This window comes from Indicator indicator, chromosome 26 (assembly GCF_027791375.1).
Source record: "Indicator indicator isolate 239-I01 chromosome 26, UM_Iind_1.1, whole genome shotgun sequence".
Taxonomy (NCBI): Eukaryota; Metazoa; Chordata; class Aves; order Piciformes; family Indicatoridae; genus Indicator; species Indicator indicator.
Window position 1 is genome coordinate 16,741,188 of NC_072035.1, and position 20,620 is coordinate 16,761,807.

General features: G+C 56.6%; 1 protein-coding gene across 1 annotated transcript; it reads left to right on the top strand.

The window, feature by feature from the left end:
• Positions 1-1,711: 1,711 nt before the first annotated feature.
• Positions 1,712-19,476, top strand: THOC5 (THO complex subunit 5). Its single transcript, XM_054392976.1, has 20 exons — positions 1,712-1,745; positions 2,739-2,852; positions 4,455-4,598; positions 5,366-5,479; positions 6,104-6,201; positions 7,434-7,580; positions 10,968-11,082; positions 11,494-11,626; positions 12,586-12,663; positions 12,989-13,029; positions 13,791-13,890; positions 14,278-14,386; positions 15,873-15,974; positions 16,146-16,242; positions 16,556-16,670; positions 17,621-17,724; positions 17,829-17,916; positions 18,680-18,795; positions 18,992-19,182; positions 19,408-19,476. The coding sequence occupies exons 2-20, from the start codon at positions 2,757-2,759 to the stop codon at positions 19,469-19,471; spliced, it is 2,052 nt and encodes a 683-aa protein (XP_054248951.1). The 5' UTR covers positions 1,712-1,745; positions 2,739-2,756; the 3' UTR covers positions 19,472-19,476.
• The last annotated feature ends 1,144 nt before the right edge of the window (positions 19,477-20,620 follow it).

Genomic DNA, 20,620 nt, shown 5'->3' on the forward strand with positions numbered 1-20,620 from the left:
GAGCAAGACCCCTGCCCCTGCTGGGGACCCCCTGCCCATGCTGGGGATGCCCTGCCTGCAGTGGGGTCTTCTGCCTACCCCAGAGACTCCTGTGCATGCTGGGGACCCCTTGCCTGCACTGAGGACCCCTGTCCATGCTGGGGACCCTCTGGCTGCACTTGAAACCCTGTGCCCCCACTGGGGACCTCTGCCCATGCTGGGCACCTCTGCCTACACCAGGGACCCTTGCTCATGCTGGGGACCCCCTGCCTGCACTGGGGACCCCTAGACTGCACCAGAACCCTTGCCTTCCCTGGGGACCCTCTATCCACACTGGGGACCTCCTGCCCATGCTGGGGACCTCCTGCCTGCAGCAGGGATCCCTGCTGATGTTGGGGACCTTCTGCCTGCAGCAGGGATCCCTGCTGATGCTGGGGAGCCCTCACCTGCACCAGAGACCCCCTGCTGACACCCAAGGACCCCCTGCTTGCACCAGAGACCCTCTGCCCTCCCTGCGGACCCCTCCACCCCCTCACCTGTCTTTCATTCCCTTTTCCAGTCCCGCTGATCCGGACCATGGAGTCACGGATCATGATTCCCCTGAAGATCTCACCCCTGCAGTGAGCAGGGGTCTGCACCAGGGTGTCTGCCTGCACTTGGGGACGATGGGACTCGCTCCCTGCCTGCACCCCAGCTCCCTGCTGGAGAGGGGCAATGAGCCCCTCAGCACCAAGGTCTCCCCATTTTGGGGTGCCCTGTGGAGGATGAGAGCAGGAGGGGTCTGAAGGGTGGGAGCCCCCCAACCTGCAGTGGGTCCCCAAGTGTGGCAGGGGATGGCACTGCCTGGGGTGGGGCTGTAAAGGTTTGGTGGGGGTCTTAATTATTCCTGATGGGTCCAGTGGGTGCCTTTCCTACCAGGAGCCTGCCCGTCTGTGGGACATTGCCAATTAAATATTTAATATGCCAATGCCTGGCCCTCTCTGGGGTACTTGGCCCCTGTGCTACAGGGAGCAGATGCCCCCCAAGCTCGTCTTACCCAGGGAGACATTCTGCCTCATACCATGCACCCAAGAAGGGGACATCCTGCACCAAAAGACCTTCAGCCCTGATTGTCCTGATACGCTGACTTCCCCTCACCGAGCCCCTGAATGTTCCCAGTGCCACCCCATACCATGCCCCCTGCTCCAAACCAATGGACAATTTCACTACCTCTGAGGACCACACACCCCTTAAGGCCATTGGGACTCCATACTGTATCCCCCACCCCAAACACATGGGCACCTCTAGTGCCCTGCAGACCACATAACGTGACCCTACAAGCCCCTGAGTGTCCCCAGTGCCATTGGGGACCCCATACCATGGCCCCTCCAAGCCTCAGTGTACCCCCAGTACCACTGGAGACCCCATACCATGTCTCCCCAAGCTCGTGGACACCCGCAGTGTTACACCCGCGGTGTTCCTGGGGGTAGTATTATGCCTCCCTACTGCAAACCGATGGACACCCCCAGAACCCGGAGCTCCCTCCGGCCAAGCCCTCCCTGCCCCAGGATGCCACGCGTGTCCCAGGGGTACCCCCGGCCTCAGCAGGGCGGGCGATGCCCGCGGTCCTCCGGTCGCAGCGTCCGCTAGGGGGCGCGGTGCTGTGGCTCGGCCGCCGCCCTGCGCTCCGCGGACGTCATTTCCGGCGGCGCGGAGGCGAACGGCGCCGTGAGTGGTGCTGGTGGTGCTGTGCTCGGGAGCGGAGAGGATCTCAGGACTGAGCTGAGGTGGGGTACAGCCCTAGGCTCCCTGTGTTGGGTGTCGGGGGGAGGGCTCTCGAGGAGCGGAAGGCCCCGAGCTTTGTGTTCCGGGAGTCTGGAGGGGTGCAGGCTCCTGGGCCCTGTGTGCTGGGGGGCTCTGGAGGAGCAGAGGCTGCTGGGTCCTGTGTGTTGGGGGGGCTCTGGAGGAGCAGAGGCTGTTGGGCCCTGTGTGCTGGGGTGGCTCTGGAGGAGCAGAGGCTGTTGGGCCCTGTGTGCTGGGGTGGCTCTGGAGGAGCAGAGGCTGTTGGGCCCTGTGTGCTGGGGCGGCTCTGGAGGAGCAGAGGCTGCTGGGCCCTGTGTGCTGGGGTGGCTCTGGAGGAGCAGAGGCTGTTGGGCCCTGTGTGCTGGGGCGGCTCTGGAGGAGCAGAGGCTGCTGGGCCCTGTGTGCTGGGGGGCTGTAGAGGAGCAGAGGCTGCTGGGCCGGGTGCTGGGGGGCTCTGGAGGAGCAGAGGCTGCTGGGCCCTGTGTGCTGGGGAGCTCTGGAGGACCAGAGGTTTCTGGGCACAGTGTGCTGGGGGGCTCTGAAGGAGCAGAGGCCCCTGGGCACGGTGTGCTCAGAAACTGGGGGGGGGCGCTCTTGAAGGAATGCAGGACCTCGGGGTCAGTGTGCTATGGGTCTGGAGGAGTGAAGACTCCTGGGCTTGTTTTGCTGGGGAGGTCTGAAGGAACAGAGGCCCCCTTGGCTTGGGGGTCTGGAGGGGCCTGAGGAGTGGAAGTCCCTGGGGGCCCTGTGTGCTGGGAGTCTTGGAGGAAGCTCTGGAGGAGCAGAAGCCCCTGAGCCTTGAGAGTGGGAGCTGGAATGGGAGAAGCCGATGGGGTGAAGGCCTGGAACTGGGTGAGCAGGGAGGAGGCAGGAGGGGCTCATTGGGCTGGGAGACTGCGGGGTCGAAGCAGGCTGGCAGAAAAGAGCCTGGGATAGTCCCAGTCCCCCCACAGCCAGCTTTGCCTCTTGTCCCTCAGTCCTCAGCTGGCAGCACCATGTCGTCGGACTCCAGCAAGAAGAGGAAGCCCAAGGTGATCCGGACGGATGGGGGCCCGCAGGAGGGCAAGCGGGGCAAGGCCGATGCTGAACAGGTAAGGCTCCTACGTGCCCCCAGGCACAGGCAAAGCCTACCTGTGCTCAAAGGACTAAGAATTCACACCCCATCTTTGCTGGCCTTATCCTCCCCTTTGGGAATAACAGAATCACAGAGTAGTAGGGGTTGGAAGGGGTGTCTGAAGGCCATGGAGTCCAACCCCCTTGTCAGAGCAGGATCACCTAAGGCAGATCACACAGGAACACGTCCAGGTGGGCTTTGAAAGTCTGCAGAGGTGGAGACTCCACTGTGTCTATGGGCAGTCTGTTCCAGTGCTCTGCTGTGCCCAAAGTAGAGAAGCTCCTTCTCATGTTTAGATGGAACTTCTCATGTTCAACTTTATGATCATCATCTCTTGTCCTGTCACTGGGGACCACAGAGAAGAGTCTGGCGCCATCTTCCTGACACCCACCTTTTAGATACTTGTAAAGCATTGGGAAGATCCCCCCCTCAGCTTCCTCCAAGCTGACCAGCCCCAGGTCTATCAATCTTTCATCATATGAGAGATGTTCCAGTCCCTTCAGCATCTTAGTGGCCATCTGCTGGATTCTCTCCAGGAGTTCTTTGTCTTTCTTGAGTTGTGAAACTGTTCTCTGAGAGCTGAGCCAACTCCCAGTGCCTCTGAAACTTCCACTGTGAATTTCTGAACTTGCTCCTGTCTTCTTTGGAAATGCTCAAGGAGTCAAATGCTTCTCTGGAGACATGAGGAGGGTAAACAGAAGGCCAAAATGGTCCTTCAGGTTGCCTTGAAAAACTTATATGAGCAGCAGATTAAGCTGGGTTCAGCCAAAGCAGAGGCTGAGGCTGAAGCAATCACCTTCCTGGTTTATCCTCTGTAATACCTTGGATAAAGCTGGTGCAGGACAAACCCCAGAATCAATTTGCAATAGTTGTGTAAGAAGCAGCCTGTGACTTGGCACTGATGAGGCCTCACCTCAAATGCTGGGATCAGTTTTGGGCCCCTCACTCCAAGAAGGACATTGAGGTGCTGGAGCAGGTCCAGAGAAGGGCAACAAAGCTGGGGAAGGGTCTGGAGAATAGGGCTGCTGAGAAGCTGCTTGGGACCTGGGGGTGTTCAGCCTGGAGGCAAGGAGGCTGAGAGGAGACCTCATTGCTCTCTAGGACTCCCTGAAAGGAGGCTGGAGCCAGATAGGGGTTGGAACAAGTGACAGGACAGGAGGAAACGGCCTCAAGTTGCTCTAGAGAGGTTTGGGTTGGACATGAGGAACAATTTCTTCCTCCTGAGGGTTGTCAAAGCCTGGCCCAGGCTGCCTAGGGCAGTGGTGGAGTCCCCATCCCTGGAGGGATTGAAAGGCTGTGTAGATGTGGTGCTGAGGGCCATGGCTTGGTGGTGCCCTGGCAGTGCTGGGTTAACTCTTAACGATCTTGTAGGTCTCTTCCAACCAAAAAGTTTCTGTGTTTCTGAGACCTTCCCAGGTGTTTCAATGGTGTTGGGGTATGTGCCCCAGGTTGTTAACCAAGTGTGCCCCAGGTTGTTAACCAAGTCCTCTGCTGTGTGCAAAGTTTCCTTGGGTGTGGGATTAACAGAAGCAACAGTTTGGAAGGACTGAGCTGCAGAAGGTGCTTTCTGCCCTTGCAGGACATTAGGTACTACAGTGAAGAGTGTGAGGTGGATCTCCGTGACCCCATCAAAGACTACGAGCTCTACAGGGAGACTTGCCAGGAGCTGCAGAGACTGATGGCAGAAATCCAGGAGCTGAAGAGCAGAGGCATCAAGGACAACGTAAGGAGAAGCCTTCAGTCCTTGATTTAATGTGTTCTGTACTTTGATGAATCTGAGAGGAATGGGAGTAGAAGCTGCCCTGTCTTCTGGGGAGAGTCAGAAAATGGAACAGGCTCCCTTAAATCAAGTGAAGTAGGATTGAGCTGAGAGGTTGGGCTTGGCTGAGCAGATGTTGCACAGAACAAGGTGTTCTAAAGCAGGCCTGGGGTCCTGATAGGTTATGCTGATGGGCTCCTAGGGGAGAAGTTGAGCCCCTCTAAGGCAGGGTGGGTGCTTCTGGCTCAAACACCTCTGTTCCTACCACCAAGAAACATTACTAGAGTGAGCCTGAACCGCCCAAGGTATTGCCAGCAGGTGACCTTGGAATTCTCTGGATCTTAGGAACAAGTTCTTTACCATGACGGTAGTGGAACACTGGAACAGGTTGCCCAGAGAGGTGGTTGGGGTCCCATCCCTGAAGATAATCACGGTGAAGCTCAAGAGGGCTCTGGGCAACCTGATGTAGTTGAGGATGCCCCTGCTGACTGCAGAGGGGCTTGGTCTGGATGACCTCTGGAGGTCCTATCCAGCCCAGAGCATTCTCTGACTCTATGATCTGGGTGTCTGGCCACAGAAAGCCATCTCAGAAGCCCTGGAGACATTCATGGTGACTTCTTAGTGAGGCACAGAGCCCTGTTTGTGACAGGAGTGGCAGGAGTCCCTGCAGCAAAGGGGCTTTGTCGTGCTGGTGCCTCTCCTGCTGCCAACAGCCCTCTGCTGCCACTCAGGCTGCTGAGATAGACGAGCGGCGGATCCAGAGCTGCGTCCACTTCATGACCCTGAAGAAGCTGAACCGCCTGGCTCACATTCGCCTGAAGAAGGGGAGAGACCAAACCCACGAGGTACAGCAGGGCTGGGGTGGCCACTGTTGGGCCAGGGGTGGTGCTGTGGCTGCCTGGACTCTGTGTGTGGATGTGTGTGAGGGGAATGAAACACCAGCTGGGGCCTGGGGTTTGAACTGGAGCTTTGTCGGAAGGCTGCTGTGGTGACATGGAAGCTGTGATGATAAGGAGTGGTGTTAGCTTCTGTCCTGGGGAGTGGGAAAGCTCTGTCTCCAGAGTCTGCAGTGCTGCAAGCCTGAGAAATGTGTGCACAGTTGGCCTTGAAGCTCCTTGCCCAGACATCTTAGAGAGCTTCTCACAGTTATTGAACACTCACTGTACCACTGAAGAGAATGTAGTGTGGGGACAGGAGGGGACTTGGCCTGTGTGTCCCAGCAGCTCTGCCTTGTTCCATGCGTTGTCCCTGAAATGAGCTGGAAGAGAGCAAAATCAGTTTAATTCTGTAATGGTTTGGTTTTCTAACCCTTGAAAACATATTTTTACCCCAGAAAACATTGTTACCCACCCTAAACCTCATCATCTCTAGCTGGTCTCTTGGGGAGTGTGTGTTGGTGACTCTTGAGAATTGTATGTTGCTGGGAGGAAAGTGTCAGAGCTTCATCCTCTGCCATTTTGGTGTTTCAGGCAAAGCAGAAGGTTGATGCCTATCACCTACAGCTCCAAAACTTGCTCTATGAGGTGATGCACCTGCAGAAAGAGATCACCAAGTGCCTGGAGTTCAAGTGAGTCTGGCCAAGGAGGAGATGGAACAACAGCATGGGTTGGAGGCCTTCAGCATTTGGCATCTCCTGCCACGTTACCTGAGCCTGCTGTGGGAGGAGAATGGGTGCTCCAGATGCCACCATGCAGGAGGATGGGGTCTTCCTCAGATCTTATGTTGGGACATGGGGAAAGAGACTGGTGTAGGGGAGAAGATATCTCCTGGGATAGAGGGACAGTGGAGGAGAAAACAGGCACATGTCAGAGTTGTGGCCATGCTGGTCCCTTCAGGGACTCTCTGTCCTCTGCTCTCTCCATTGCGCCTGTTGTAGGACACCACTCTGAGCTGCTGCCAGGAGGTCTGTGCTCTGACTGGTGCTTGGGGTCAGTGGTGTGGGGAAGGTGTCTCCCTGTTTAGAGTGGGACAGGTGGCTCTACTGCCCCCAAAGGGGCAAAAGAACAACACTCACACGAATGGATTGGGTAGTCCTGGAAAGCTTAAATGGGAAAGCAATTCATAGGTGCTACAAAAACTACAAAGCATTGGTGGTGAGCTTAGCAAGCCAGAGAAAATCCCCAGGCTAAACCCAACACACAAGTTCCTTTAGATCAGGCCAAAAGGCCAAAAGCCCAATGCTTCCCTTCTCCCCACCCGGGGTTCACCCAGAACCCCCAGGGCTCTTTCTTCCCCCCCATTGCTAGACTGGTTTCAGGCTGGCCAAGCCTGAGCTGCCCCCCACCCTTTTTTTTTTACCCTGGCATTTGGCCTGAACAGGCCAAGATTGGGCAGGGATAAAAAAAAAAAAAAGTTCCTCAGGCCAAAGAAGCTCTGATACTCCCCCATCATTACCAGATAAGAGAGCGTCTCTCTCCCATGGGAGCAGAGAGGGAAGAAAGAGACAGACAGTAGCTTTGCTGCCAGATTGATGAGGGTGCAGGATTTGTGGATACAAATACACTGCTGGCTGTGCTCACCCACTGGGCTGGACACTGAACCCTGGGAGGTCTCAACTCTGTGCCTTCTTTTTTGGAGGCACCCAGCCTAAACAGCTCCACCATGGAAGGAGGGGACCCTCCTCAGCCCTTTCTTCCCTCTGCTGTGGCTCAGCTTGCTCTTTGCTGTGGTGCTTCCTGTAGCAGAGTGAAGCTGGGGCATGAGGCCTCGACGTTGGCTGCTCTCCTGTGAGACACGGTTGAGTTGGGCCTGCTGCAGCACTTCCCACCCTTCCCTGCCCTGATCCCTCTGTCCTTGCAGGTCCAAACATGAGGAGATTGAGTTGGTGAGCCTGGAGGAGTTTTACAAGGAGGCCCCCCCCGAGATCAGCCGCCCTGCCATCACCCTGGCTGAACCCCACCAGCAGACCCTGGCCCGCCTGGACTGGGAGCTGGAGCAGCGCAAGAGGTGGGCCAGGGAGCTCTTGCTTGGGTGTCACCCCATCAGGGCTGTCAGCAGAGATGAGGGGTGGTGCAAACATGGGTGGAAAAGGTTTTAACTCCCTCTTGAAATAATCACTGTAGAAGTGGCATTTGTTGTGTAACTGAGCCCTCTGTGTGGAGCTGGGCTTGGTGGGATCCTTGGTTTGTAGATCAGGGAGTTTTCTTCCACATCCCTGATGGAACAAGGTCCTGGAGATCTCCAGACCACTACTAGAGATGCCCCAGACCAGCCTGAGGACTGCACCTGGTACTCTGGGTGGTGACAGCAAAGGTGTCTCAGCTTTTCTGATGGACCCACATGGGGTGTCTCAGCAAGGCAGTGAGCAGCAGCACTGGCTCTTGGCTATCAAGGGAGGAAAAGGGCTACAAAGATGTTGGGGGGGGACTAAAACATCTCTTTGATGAGGAAAAAAACTGAGAGAATTTGGACTTTTTAGTCTAGGAAAGAGCATGCTGAGTGGGATCTCATGAATGCTGATACGGGTGTCAGGAGGATGGGACCAGGTTTTTTACAGTGGTGACCAGTGACACAAACTTGACCATCAGAAGTTTCATCTGAACATGAGGAGGAACTTCTTTAGTTTAAGGCTGATGGAGCCCTGGAACAGGCTGCCCATAGAGGTGGTGATGTCTCCATCTCTGGAGACATTCAAAACCTGCCTGGATGTATTTGTGTGTGACCTTCTCTTTGTGACTCTGCCTTGGCAGGGAGCTTGGACTCAATCTCCAGAGGTCCCTTCTTCACCCTTCCATTCTGTGAACATGAATTTTATAGCTTGATGTTTGCTCAGTGACTCCCCTTGCAGCAGGGAGTGGGATCACCACCTGCTGTAGAGGTGATACCAAAGATTGGGTGGTTAGATGATGGCACCCAGAACCCAGCTGTGCCACTCTTCTGTCTGTTGATCCCTCTTTTGTCTGCTGTGCTGAGGTGTGAGGAGCAGAAGGAAGCTGACCTGGTGGTGCTGCTGCAGCTCCTGCCTGTGGTCCTAAGGCTTGCCATGGTTGAGAGCTGGCTGAGCTGAGCCAGGCAGTGCTGTCCTGGGTCTGGCAGCCAACTCCTCAGTGCAAGCTCCAACCCCTGAGGTTCCTCAGTGGGTGCAGGCAGGTCAGGTGGCTCAGCTGCTCTGTGGACTCTTGCCCCACGTGATAACAAAGGTGACACAACCTTCCTGTGTTCTGATAAGGACCAGCAGCTCTTTCCCCAGGCTGCAGCCCAGCCCAGCCTTCTGGAAAGATTAGAATGAACTTGCTGCACAAGCAGCTCAGCAGAGCAGGCCATCAAGAGGTGCTGGGTGTCTCTAACATCTCCTGTTTCGTCTCTCATAAGCATTTCATGTCAAACCCAGCTCTTACCTGTCTGAGGCCACTGGTTTGTGCTGCAGCTGAGGCTATGATTGCAGCACATGCAGAGAAGTCTTCAACCTGGAGCTCTCCTGAGGATTCTCTTTGAAAGTCATCATAGAACCACAGACTGGGTTGGGTTGGAAGGGACCTCCATAGGTCATCCAGTCCAACCCCCTTCAGTCAGCAGGGACATCTGCAACTAGAGCAGGTTGCTCACAGCCCCAAACAACCTCACCTGGAATGCTTTCAGGCATGGAGCATCTCCCACCTCTCTGGGCAACGTGGGACAGGCTCTCACCACCCTCAGCGTCAAACATTTCTTCCTTCTCTCCACTCTCAATCTCCCTCTTTTGGTTTCAAACCATCACTCCTTGTCCTGGCACAACAAGCCCTGCTCACAAGTCTCTCCCCAGCTTTCTGATCATCCCTTTCAGCACTGAAAAGCCACCAGAAGGTCTCCCTGGAGCCTTTTCTTCTCCAGGCTGAACAAGCTCAACTCTCTCAGCCTGGCCTCATAGCAGAGGGCTTCCAGCCTTCCCAGCATTGCTGTGGCCTCCTCTGGCTTCTCTCCAACAAGTCCCTGTCTGTGCTGAGGACTCCAGAGCAGTCCCAGCACTGCAGGTGAGGTCTCAGCAGAGGAGAGCAGAGGGGCAGGATCCCTTCCTGGATTAATTGCAAACTGCTTAGAGGGCACAGATGTGCTGAACCAGGGCTGTCCTGTGGCTGCACATTGAGTTGCTGAGAAGCCCTGCAATTCCCATTCCTTTCCCCATGGTTTCTAGGAAACACCACCCTTCACTTCTCACCATTGTTGTGGGAAGTAGCCTCTTCAGCTGCCTTAAGAGCAGGTGCCAGTAGTGGTTTGGGCACTTCTAGTCCTGGTGTGGTTGATGGTGTCCATCTGGCATCTGTCATGGTGATTTGAGCTGTGCAATCAACCACATGAAGTGCTGAGCACTTGGCTTCCTTTGAAAGGTGCCTCTTGAATGGTGTTGCTGGGATCTGAACTCCCTGAAAGGAGGCTAGAGCTGGGTGGGGGTTGGTCTCCTCTGCCAAGGAACAAGTGACAGGACAAGAGGAAATGGCCTCAAGTTGCACCAGGAGAGGTTTAGGTTGGACATGAGAAACAATTTCTTCGCCAGAAGGGTAGTCAAAGCCTGGCACAGGCTCTCAGGGCAGTGCTGGAGTCCCCATCCCTGGAGGGGTTTCAAAGGCCTGTAGATGTGGTGCTGAGGGACAGGCCCATTAGGACCTGATGGTCTTAAAAGTCATTTCCAGTCTCAATGATTCTGTGCTGTCTGCTGCCCTCACTAGCTCCAGATGCTCAGCAGAGGTGTCTGATAGGTGAGCCTTTCAGTGGCTTCCCCTCAGAGGGAGTTCCTCTGCACTTTGCCTACTCTATGGTGGGGAGCAAGGTCCTGAGTAGAGCCTGCCTTATCTTGGAGAGCAGGCTCCACACCCAGCTTTTCCTGGGCTTGCTGTTCAAGAGCTTGCCAGTCAGGAGACTGAACATGTGCCCCTTATAAAGGTGATGTACCCAGGGCTTGGAGGGTTGTGGGGAGCTTGCTGCCCAGTTGCAGAGCAGCTCTTGCTGCAGTATTAAACCTCCACCCTCGTGAGATTCACTGAGGAGCTGACATGATGTGGAGTGGCTCTGGTGAGACAAAGTGTAAAAGCCTCTTCAGGAGCTTGGTGAGGTCAGTAGAGCTCTGTTGTTGCTGCTGCTGGCAGCAGAGCCTGGTATGGAAGCACACCTGCTGAGGGCAGCTCTGGTTGATGTCCCTTCCTGGAGCAGAACATGAGGCTGAGCTTCCACTCTCTCTCCTGTTGGCTTTCCAGCTCTAATCAATTTCTTTTTGCCTCCACTTGACCTTGGTATGAAGAGCTCTTTTCTGTCACCATGTCTGAGCTCTCCTGGTTCCTGTAGTGATTTTTGCTAGGTCAGGAGAGCTGAGCTCCCGGGTGGGCTTTGGAGCTGTGGCCATAACCAAATTCCTACCCCTAGGCTGGCAGAGAAGTACAAGGAGTGCCTGACCAGCAAGGAGAAGATCCTGAAGGAGATTGAGGTGAAGAAGGAGTATCTGAGCAGCCTCCAGCCTCGCCTCAACAGCATCATGCAGGTATGGAGGTCTGCAGGAAGAGGAGAAGGCCTCTAGGAGATGCTTGGTTCCTGGTCAGGCTGGACTGAGGGCAGAGCTGCTTCCAGCCTCCTTGTTTATGCGGCAGAGCTGCAGATGGAGAAGTCCTTAAATGGACCTTTCCCTGGAGAGCCACACACGGCTTCAGCCCCTTGTGATTGCCTAGGGAGGGAGGAACAGGAGGAGGAACTGGGTTATCCTCAGATCCAAAAGTTTTCCAGTGAAGGAGAGCTGCCAGCCCTTCCCTGAGGGCTCACCGTGCCCGTGGCTGCCGTTGGCCCTGCAGCAGGCCTGCCCTGCCGCTTTCCAGCCCTCCCTTACCAGCTTGGGGTGAAGGAGGGAGTGAGGAGAGCCAGCTACTCTGTTTCCAGGTTCACCCTCTTCCTCCCCCAGGCCTCTCTGCCTGTGCAGGAGTACCTCTTCATGCCGTTTGACCAGGCACACAAGCAGTACGAGACAGCTCGGCACCTCCCTCCGCCTCTCTACGTTCTCTTCGTCCAAGCCAGCGCCTACAGCCAGGCCTGCGGTGAGCACCGAGGGAGCACAGTCAGCTGGGGCCACATGTCACTCAAAGCACAGCTCTGGGGACACTCTGGGAGGTCCTTGTCCTCCCATCTGCTCTGCAGCCAGATTCTGCTGAGCCCAGAGCATCACGGTGGCCTCAGTAGAGGCACAGTGAGGCAGCAGCATTTGACACCTTGTTTGCTCAGCTCCCTCACTGGAAGAACTGCTTGGGAAGCTCACTCCCCCCTCCACAGCTCCCCCTTCTCGAGGTCACCAGGGATGTCCCTGCAGCCTGAGAGCTGTCACCTCATGTGGTGGGTGCTGTGTTTTGTCGTGGGTGCCTCCAGAGCAGGAGATGCCTCTGCCTGCCCTCACAGGCCCTCTTCCCTGCAGCTCCCCTGGAAGTCTTTGTCTCTGTGGGCATCTCTGGGTTTTCAGGGGCTTTCTGAAGGCCTCCTGAGTGGGGAGGGATTTCCTGACAGGGCTAAGGATCTCTCTGGGCTGTCCACATCTCCTGTGTGGAAAGGGATGTCTTGTGAGAGCTGCAATTCCACCTGCTCTCACACTACTTGAAGTGGGGCAGGCGATGGAGGAATGTGGGAGGACCACACCATGGCACTTGGCCACACCAGGTCCCTACTAATGGGCCCCTGCAATCCTGATGACACAGCTCCTCACTTTATGCTTGTGCCAGCCAGACCCAATCCCATTGGACTCTTCATAAAGGTTTGGCCTTCATGGTTTCCAGGGGCAGTCCCCCAAAACCCAACACCTTCCCTTCTCTAGCCTCATCCCACCCAGGAGCTGTGGTTGCCCCACAGAGCTCTCTGGACAACTGCCTCTTCCCACCAACCTTTCCTTAGGACTTCCTCTGGCCTCATGCAGCTGTGCATCAGGAGCCTTCTGGAGCTTGCTTTCTTCTCACTGCCTCCCCCAGGCAGAAGTGGGATTCTCAACTTCCTGTTCATGTCTCCTCTGTAGACAAGAAGCTGGTGGTGGCCATTGAAGGGAGCGTAGAGGAAGCCAAAGCCCTGTACAAGCCACCTGAGGACTCTCAGGGTGAGTTGGGGTGGTGTGGCCACAGGCAGGCTGCAGGCAGAGAGGTTGGCTGTGCAGCAAGTGGGCGCTGAAGCAGTGCAGTGCAGGTGGCTGTGCTGCTGGCCAAGTCCCTTGCAGCTGGTCCCCTCTGTCCTCAGCTGCTCCTTCTAAGAGATGTCCCCCCGGTCCTGGGAACGTGTTCCTGTGTATCCACATGCTGGTTTTGTGGGGATGGTGACCTCTGGGGGAGCTGTGACCTTGCAGAAAAGGGGTGGTGGTCTTGGTGATGGTGGGAAAGACACCAAGCCCCAGGTGGGTCCTTCCTTACACCTCTCTCTTTGTCCAGATGATGAAAGCGATTCGGACGTGGAGGAGGAGCAGACCACGGTAAGGGACAGCACTGGCCCCTTCCTGGTCCTTTCTTGGATCATGGGCAGACCAGTCTGTACCTCCTGACTGGGAAGTGCTGGGAGAGCTGAGCCTCAGTGGGTGTGGGAGCTGGTGGCTGTCCTCTGTGAGGGGTATTGACCTCAAATCCAGCTGTTCCTTGGGAGGAGGGAGTTGCCCCTCCCAGCTTCTGGCCCCAGCACAGGAGAACCAGGGTGCAAACCTGCCCAGCTCACATCCCACCCTGCTCACATCCACCTGGCAGCTCCAGCTGGAGCTGTTCCACTTTGTATAAATAGCTGGAGCTGGGGAAGCTGGCTGCAGGCTGGTGTCCGTCTGTCAGTCCGGGTTGTGTGTCCATCCCCAGGACAGTATTTGGGTCTTCAGGGTTGTACTGTCTGGATACAGTACATGGTTGCTGGCTGCCTCCAGAATGGAAGCCAAGGGGAGGTCTGTGCTTGGTGTATGGTGCTAGGAATGTCCTCAGCTTTTGCCTCTCGTGGTGGGGAAGCTTTTGGGCCCTTGACCTCATTTCACAGGGGCAGGGACACTTGTGGGAGCTGAAGGACAAGAGGAACTCGATCGTCTTTGTGGCCAGGCAGGAGTTCCTGCTTCCCTCCCTGCCTGGGGCTGCTCTGTGGCCTCTGGATCTGGGGACTGGGCAGCTAGGTTGGAAGGAAGCAGTGGGAGAGGAGGGAAGGGTTAGGGTGGGTTGCTGAGGAGCAGGAGAAGGCTCTGACAGCTCTGTTCCACCTGCCCAGAAGCGACGCAGGCCCACCCTGGGCGTGCAGCTGGATGACAAGCGCAAGGAGATGCTCAAGCGCCACCCCCTGTCCGTCACCATCGACCTGAAGTGCAAGGGTGAGCAGGGTCTGGTGGCCCTTGGGGTGTGACAGCAGCTTGGGAAACAGCCTGGGGGGAGAGCCTGGAGTGCAGAAAGACTTTTCTACCAGCCCTTTCCAGGAGAGGAGCAAGGTGGTTTATGAGCTCCTCTCACCCACGCTGGTGGAGTGACCTTGCTCTGAAGCTTCCTCTCCCTAGTTGAGAGGTTTTCTCCTTTGTGGTGGGGCCTCAGGCCTCCCAGAGACAGCTTGGCAAACACTGGTGGGATGATGTTAGAGGTTACAGTGCCTCAGCTGCTGGTTACTCCCCACGCTGTTGTCCTAGCAGGGGAGGGTGTGCATCCCCCTCTGCAGAGTGCTCCAAGCTAGAGCAGGCAGCAACCTCAGCCCTTCTCTGTTGGTGCAGATGAGAATGTGCTTCACCTGACCTTCTACTACCTGATGAACCTCAATGTCATGACAGTGAAAGCCAAGGTGACCACTGCCATGGAGCTGACGGCGGCCATCAGTGCTGGGTAAGGAGAGCCCCAAGGGCACTGAGCCACTTGCCACCACCATCCTGCCTTAGTGTCCTGCTGTCTTCTGCTAAGAGTTATCCCATGGCTACGTGGTGCAGAGCCAAGAGCAGCATGTGGTGGTAATGTCCCTCTCTCTGCTGAGCCTGCAGTACCTCCTGTACTCAGTGGGCCAGAGAAACTCCCTGCTCAGTTGCCTGCTCCTGACAGGTGAGGTTTTAAGGTCAGTTCCTCACCTGGGGCACCTTCAGGGATCTTTGTGCAGAGCTGTGGTTTCCAAGAGCTCTCCTGGCTTGTCCTTTGATGGACAGAGGAGACCCCAAAGAGCAGGACCTCTTTGCCTCTGGGCAAAGAGGAGCATCTCTGCCTCTGGGCAGGGGTTTCAAGGTAATCCTCTCAAGTCCATCCTCTGCCCTGCAGCATCCTTCCTGTTAGCTCCAGGGCCTTCCCCAGAGCCCTGCCACGCTGCCACATCTCAGACATCCTCTTCCTCTCCCTTTGCCACAACAAGCCAGGGCAGGGAGGTTGGAAACCTCCTAGGGAAGCATTACCAGCCCCACCAGGAGCTGAAGGAGAACCTCCCTTGCTTGTCATGTTCCTTCACCCTCTGGCAGCTGCTTTCCTCCCTCTCACAGCCTGTGCCTGGCAGCTCCCTTTGCCTGTGTGCTCTGTGGGTCACCTTGTGCTGAGTGCCAGGGCTGGAGCTGCTCCTACCTGGGCTCCTCTGACACCACCAGAGCCCAATTTGTGACAGGAGCAGCTGAGATGGCAGCTGTGGAAACTTGCCCAGCAGCTCCCATCAGCTGCTGGCTCTCTGGTGGCTCTGCCTGGATCAGGAGGAGAGGAGGTGCCTGAGGAAGAGGGAGGTGGGAGAGACTGGTCTGGGCTACCTAGAAGCAAGTTGTGCCTCCCACCCTGTCCCACATGAGGCCTCTCAGTCCCCTTGGTGTTCTCTTTTCCCTGCAGTTACCCAAACCCCTCCATGACAGCAGCCAGAGTCTCTCTGCAGGGTTCCTGTGCAGGCTGCTCCCTTCCTCCCAGCTGGCCCAAAACCAGTGAGGCTCTGCCTTGAGCCAGACCCCAAATCCTGCAGCCCTTTCTGCTTGGTGGAGCTTGTGAGTAAGGTCAGACATGAAGAACTTTGTTTCATTAAGCAGAATTCCCCTGCTTCAGCTCATTGGGTGACAAAGAGCTGTGCCCTGTGTGTGCTGGTGGTTCCTCCATACACGTCAGCAGGGTTTGGAGTTACTGCACTGGAGTGAGCAGTTTCCTGGACATCAGGATCTGCTGTGCTGTGATTTCTGTCTTCTTCACAGCCAGGGAGGAGACAGATCTGCTTTTGGAGCAGAACTAGGGGCAATTCGATCTTGAAATCCAACTCCTAGAGCTTGTAATCCCTCTCCTTGGACTTGGAGCTTGTTGGTGGCTGCCCCAGAGGCACAGAGCCCAGGCTGCTGCTGATTAATCTCTCCCCTTCTCCTCCCAGTGACCTGCTCTCCCCAGACTCCATCCTCAACTGCCTCTATCCAGGAGACCATGGGAGGAAAACCCCCAACCCAGCCAACCAGTTCCAGTTTGATAAAGTGGGGTGAGTCAGGCAGCTTTCCCTGGCCAGGTGGTGCCAGTGTCATTGGGAAGCCAGAATGATTGGCATCACATGGACTCTGGGCACTGCTCCCACTTGCTGGCTCCCAGGACGAGCAGTGATGGGACAGGGAATGCTGTGGGGTGGTATAACCCTTGCTGCTTTTCCCCACAGCATCCTGACCTTGAGTGACTACGTGACAGAGCTAGGACACCCTTACGTGTGGGTGCAGAAGCTGGGCGGCCTGCATTTCCCCAAGGATCAGCCTCAGGCATGTCACACCTCCTTCCCTCTCCACCACAGTCTTGAGCTGGAGGAGAGGCTTGGGGAGCAGTTGTTGTGTCCTGTCCCATTCACCCTGACCCTGCTGTCACCAGCTGCTCTCAAACCACCCTTGGATGGGGCAAGTCTGTGGAGTGGGGCCACTCCAACCTGTTTTCTCTCCCATGTGTGATAGTCAAGCCCTGTCCTAGGCACTGAGCAGTGACTTGAGCATGTGCCTGTCCCCAGGGCTGGGTGATGTGGCTCCTGGACTGTGGGGGCCCATGGGCTGGCATGACAGTGATGTCCCCTCTTGCTCACAGCACACAGTCACTGCAGACAACTCACTGAGTGCCAGCCACATGGAGCTGACAGTGAAGCTGCTGCGCTCGAGGCTGCAGTCCCGCCTGGCTCTCCACAAGCAGTTTGCTTCCCTTGGTGAGTGCCTGGCTCCCCAGGCTGTGCTTGGGGGCAGAGGGTGCAGTGGCAGGGTGACTGATGTCACCTCTAATGGTGTTACTGATCTGCAGTGCCACCCTCAGCCTTCCCAGTCGGTCCCTCTGTCCTCGGTGGTAGCAGGGCTGTGAGGGCTGCTGTGTTTTGAGAGGGAGGGAAAGGATGTGCCCCCTTCCCAGTGCCCTGCACCCCTATGGGAATGGCTGTCCCTGCACTGGGAATTGATTCTGACCATAGCAGGGGGTAAACCAATGAATCCCAACATGGTGGAGGTTGGAAGAGACCTCTAGAGATCATCCAGTCCAACCCCCCTGCTAAAGCAGGGGCACCCACAGCCGCTTGCCCAGGGTCACAATGGCCAGGGGGGTTGGAAGCTCTCCACAGGAGGAGACTCCACAACCTCTCTGGGCAGCCAGCTCCAGGCCTCCAGCACCCTCACACCAAACAACTTTCTCTTCCTGTTCAGATGGAACCTCCTGGCTTCCAGTTTGTGCCCATTGCCACTTGTCCTGTCCCTGGGCACCACTGACAAGAGTCTGGTTCCATCTCATTGCCCCCCACAGGTCCTTTATCTCTTGCCGAGCATGGATCAGATCCCCTCTGGGGCTGCACTCCTCTGGGCTCAACAGCCCCAGGGCTCTCAGGCTTCTCTCCTCACAGAGATGCTCCAGGCCCCTCAGCACCCTGGTAGCCCTAAACCCCACCTCATGTGCTGTGCACCCACTGAACAGGCTGGGTATGTGCTGCCCAGGCTGTAAGCTCCAGTGGGATCCCAGCCCAGGCTTGCGCTGCTCTGCTCTGGGTGCCCAGTGAAGGTGTCAGAAGGATAACCATGTCCTCAACTCCTTGTTTTGGATCTTCCCCTCAAGCAGGACAGTGATAGCTCTGTCCCTAACCCTCCCCTGCTCAGGTGGCTTTGTCCTTGCTTTCAGAGCATGGTGTTGTGCCAGTCTCCAGTGAGTGCCAGCATCTCTTCCCTACCAAGATCGTCTCACGCCTGGTGAAGTGGGCAGCCATTCCCTACGAGGATTATGCAGTAGGTGCCCAGCATGAGGCCACTTCTCCAGCTCCCATGGGGAGCCAGCAGCTGCTCACTCCTCCTCTGGCCCTCCTCACTCCTCCTCTGGTCTCTCCTTGTAGGAGCTGCCCTACACCAAGGATGTGATAGAGGCCGGCTTGGCTGAAGACACTCACCTCTACTACATGGCCTTGATAGAAAGAGGAACAGGTAGATGCCCTGCTTTCCCCTGGTAGTTCCTAATTCCCATGCCAGACACCCCCAGGGCAGCTTCTGGGGGTCCTCATGGGACATTCCTCTGATAGGAAGTTCCATGAGCTGTGAGTGGAATGAGCTTTAAGTTGGAATTTTAGGGGTCTGGAGCACAAGCCTGTGAGGAGAGGCTGAGGGAGCTGGGGTTGTTTAGCTTGGAGAACAGAAGGCTCAAGGGAGATCTTATTGCTGTCTACAACTACCTGAAGGGAGGCTGCAGCCAGGTGGGAGTTGGTCTCTTCTCCCAGACAATCAGCAACAGAAGAGGAGGACACAGTCTCAAGCTGTGCAGGGGGAAGTTTAGGCTTGAGCTTAGAAAGAAGCTCTTCACAGCAAGAGAGATTGCCCATTGGAATGGGCTGCCCAGGGAGGTGGTGGGGTCAGCATCCTTGGAGGTGTTTAGGAAGAGCCTGGATGAGGCACTTAGTGCTGTGGTCTAGTTGATTAGATAGGGCTAGGTGATAGGTTGGACTTGATCTTGGAGGTCTCTTCCAACCTGGGTGATTCTGTGTGTGAAAAATCTCTTCCCTGAAAGAGTTGTCAGGGCCTGTCCCAGGCTGCCCAGGGCAGTGGTGGAGTCTCCCCATCCCAGAGGGGTTTCAAAGCTGCATAGATGTGGTGCTGAGGTGGTGGTGCCCTGGCAGTGCTGAGTTAAGGGTTGGAGCTGATGCTCCTGGAGGTCTTCTCCAACTAAAGGGCTCTGTGGTTGCATTGTGCCCAGCCAAGCTGCAGGCTGCCGTGGTGGTGAACCCTGGTTATTCCACGCTGCCGCCCGTCTTCAGCCTGTGCCTCAACTGGAAAGGAGAGCGAACCAGCAGCAACGACGACAACATTCGGGTAACCCTGGGTGCCTGAGGGGGAGGCTGCAGAGCCACTGCCATTTGGGGAGTGTCCTCTAGCAGATCTGTGTCCACTATGTTGGGCTGAGGTGGTGGTGGTGGTGACCAGGCCTGTCAGATCCAGCAGGTGCAGCCATGGGTCTTGGGAGGTCAGAGCAGAGCCCCAGCCTGCACCATGTTGATTCCTCTGCCAGGCCATGGAGAGTGAGGTCAATGTGGACTACAAAGAGCTGTGGGGTCCCAAACCAGGCTACCAGCTCCTCACCAACCAGCTGCAGCGTCTCTGTATGGTGCTGGATGTCTACCTAGAGACAGAACCCCATGACCCCAGCGTGGAGGGGCCCAAGGAGTTTCCCCAGGAGAAGATGTGCCTGCGCCTGGTCAGGTGAGAGCCCTGGGGCAGCCAGGAGCTGGCAGGGAGGCAAGGGTGCTGGCAGGGACCCTGGTGGCACTGATGTCCCCTTATGCCAACCTTTTAGTCTCTCCTTTGACTGCCTCTAGGGGTTTCTGCCCCCTGCAGCTGGGCAGGAACCTAGGACCAGGCCCTTCCTCTGGGTGCTGTGGGCTTCCTGACCCTTGTGGGTCAACCTCTCTCCCTTTTCTCTTCCAGGGGTCCCATGCGCCTGAAGCCCTTCAAGTTCAACTATCCCCAGGGCTTCTTCAGCCATCGCTGAGCACTGCTGGGCCTCATCCTGCCTGTGGGGAGCATCATCCCCATCCCATCATTTGGGTTTTGTGTGAAGGTTTTGTAGCCAGAGGGATTAAAGGCTGAAATTGAAGGCGAAACCTGAGGGTGCCCCATCTGTGTGGAAAACTGGGGTGGGGAGAACCCATGGGGGCTGCAGCAGCCCTGGCTTTGGGCCCTGGCAGGCATTTTGCAGCTGGTGCATCCCCCTGCCTGCTTCCTGCTCCCCTTCCCTCCACCGCAGGGCCTTGGGAGCACAGAACAAACTGAGGTGGCTAAAAATTGCGCTGCCTATAAATAGTCCCTTCCGGAGCCCGCACTGCAGCCTCAGGCTGTCCTTGCCTCCCTGGCTGCCAGCCAGCTGACTCTGCACAAACCCTGCAGCAAGGGGGGAGCTTTGCTGCATCCCTGGCCTTGCGGGGACACACACCACAGCAGGGTCCTATGAGAGGCAGCACCTCATGAGGCTTGGGAAGGGAATCCCAGCACCTTGAGTCGCCCCTTCCCCAAAACCTTGCAACTCCCTACTGTGGGGCCTGTCCCACAGCCAGGCTGGCAGAGCTGGGGTCCCTCCTGCCAAGGTCATCATCTCCTGGGGGTCATTTCTCTCCTGGAGGTGATGTCTTCCTCAAGGAAGGCTGACAGACCATCTCCCCACCCTGTGCAGTGCTGCAGAACATGGGTTACCCCAGGCCCTACCCCCACCTTGGGAACTGCTTTTGAAAAAGAAGGAAGATGGGAAATAGAATAAACCAGTAAAATCCTTTGCAGAGCAGTTGTTGGGGGGCTGGCCCTGTTTTCAGGCCCATGTGGTGGTCTCTTTTCTGCCTGCTTGGGGTGAGCTCACCCCCAGCAGCAACAGCTGTTTCCCACAGGAGGAAATGGAGGTGGTGGAAAGCCCCAGGTCACCCCCCAGCTCTGGGTCACAGATCTCAACCCCCCTAGCCCAGGCTCTCCTGCCTTCCTTAGTCATCTCCTCCTCCCCCCCCCCCCCACCAGACAGGAGCAAGCAGAGCCAGAAGGTCTCTCTGAAGCACTTTATTTGGTTATTGCACAGTAAGCAAACAACAGTGGGCAGAGGTTCCTAGTGCACTGTGTCTATGAGCATCCCTGCAGCATCGAGCCTGCCCCCCCGCCC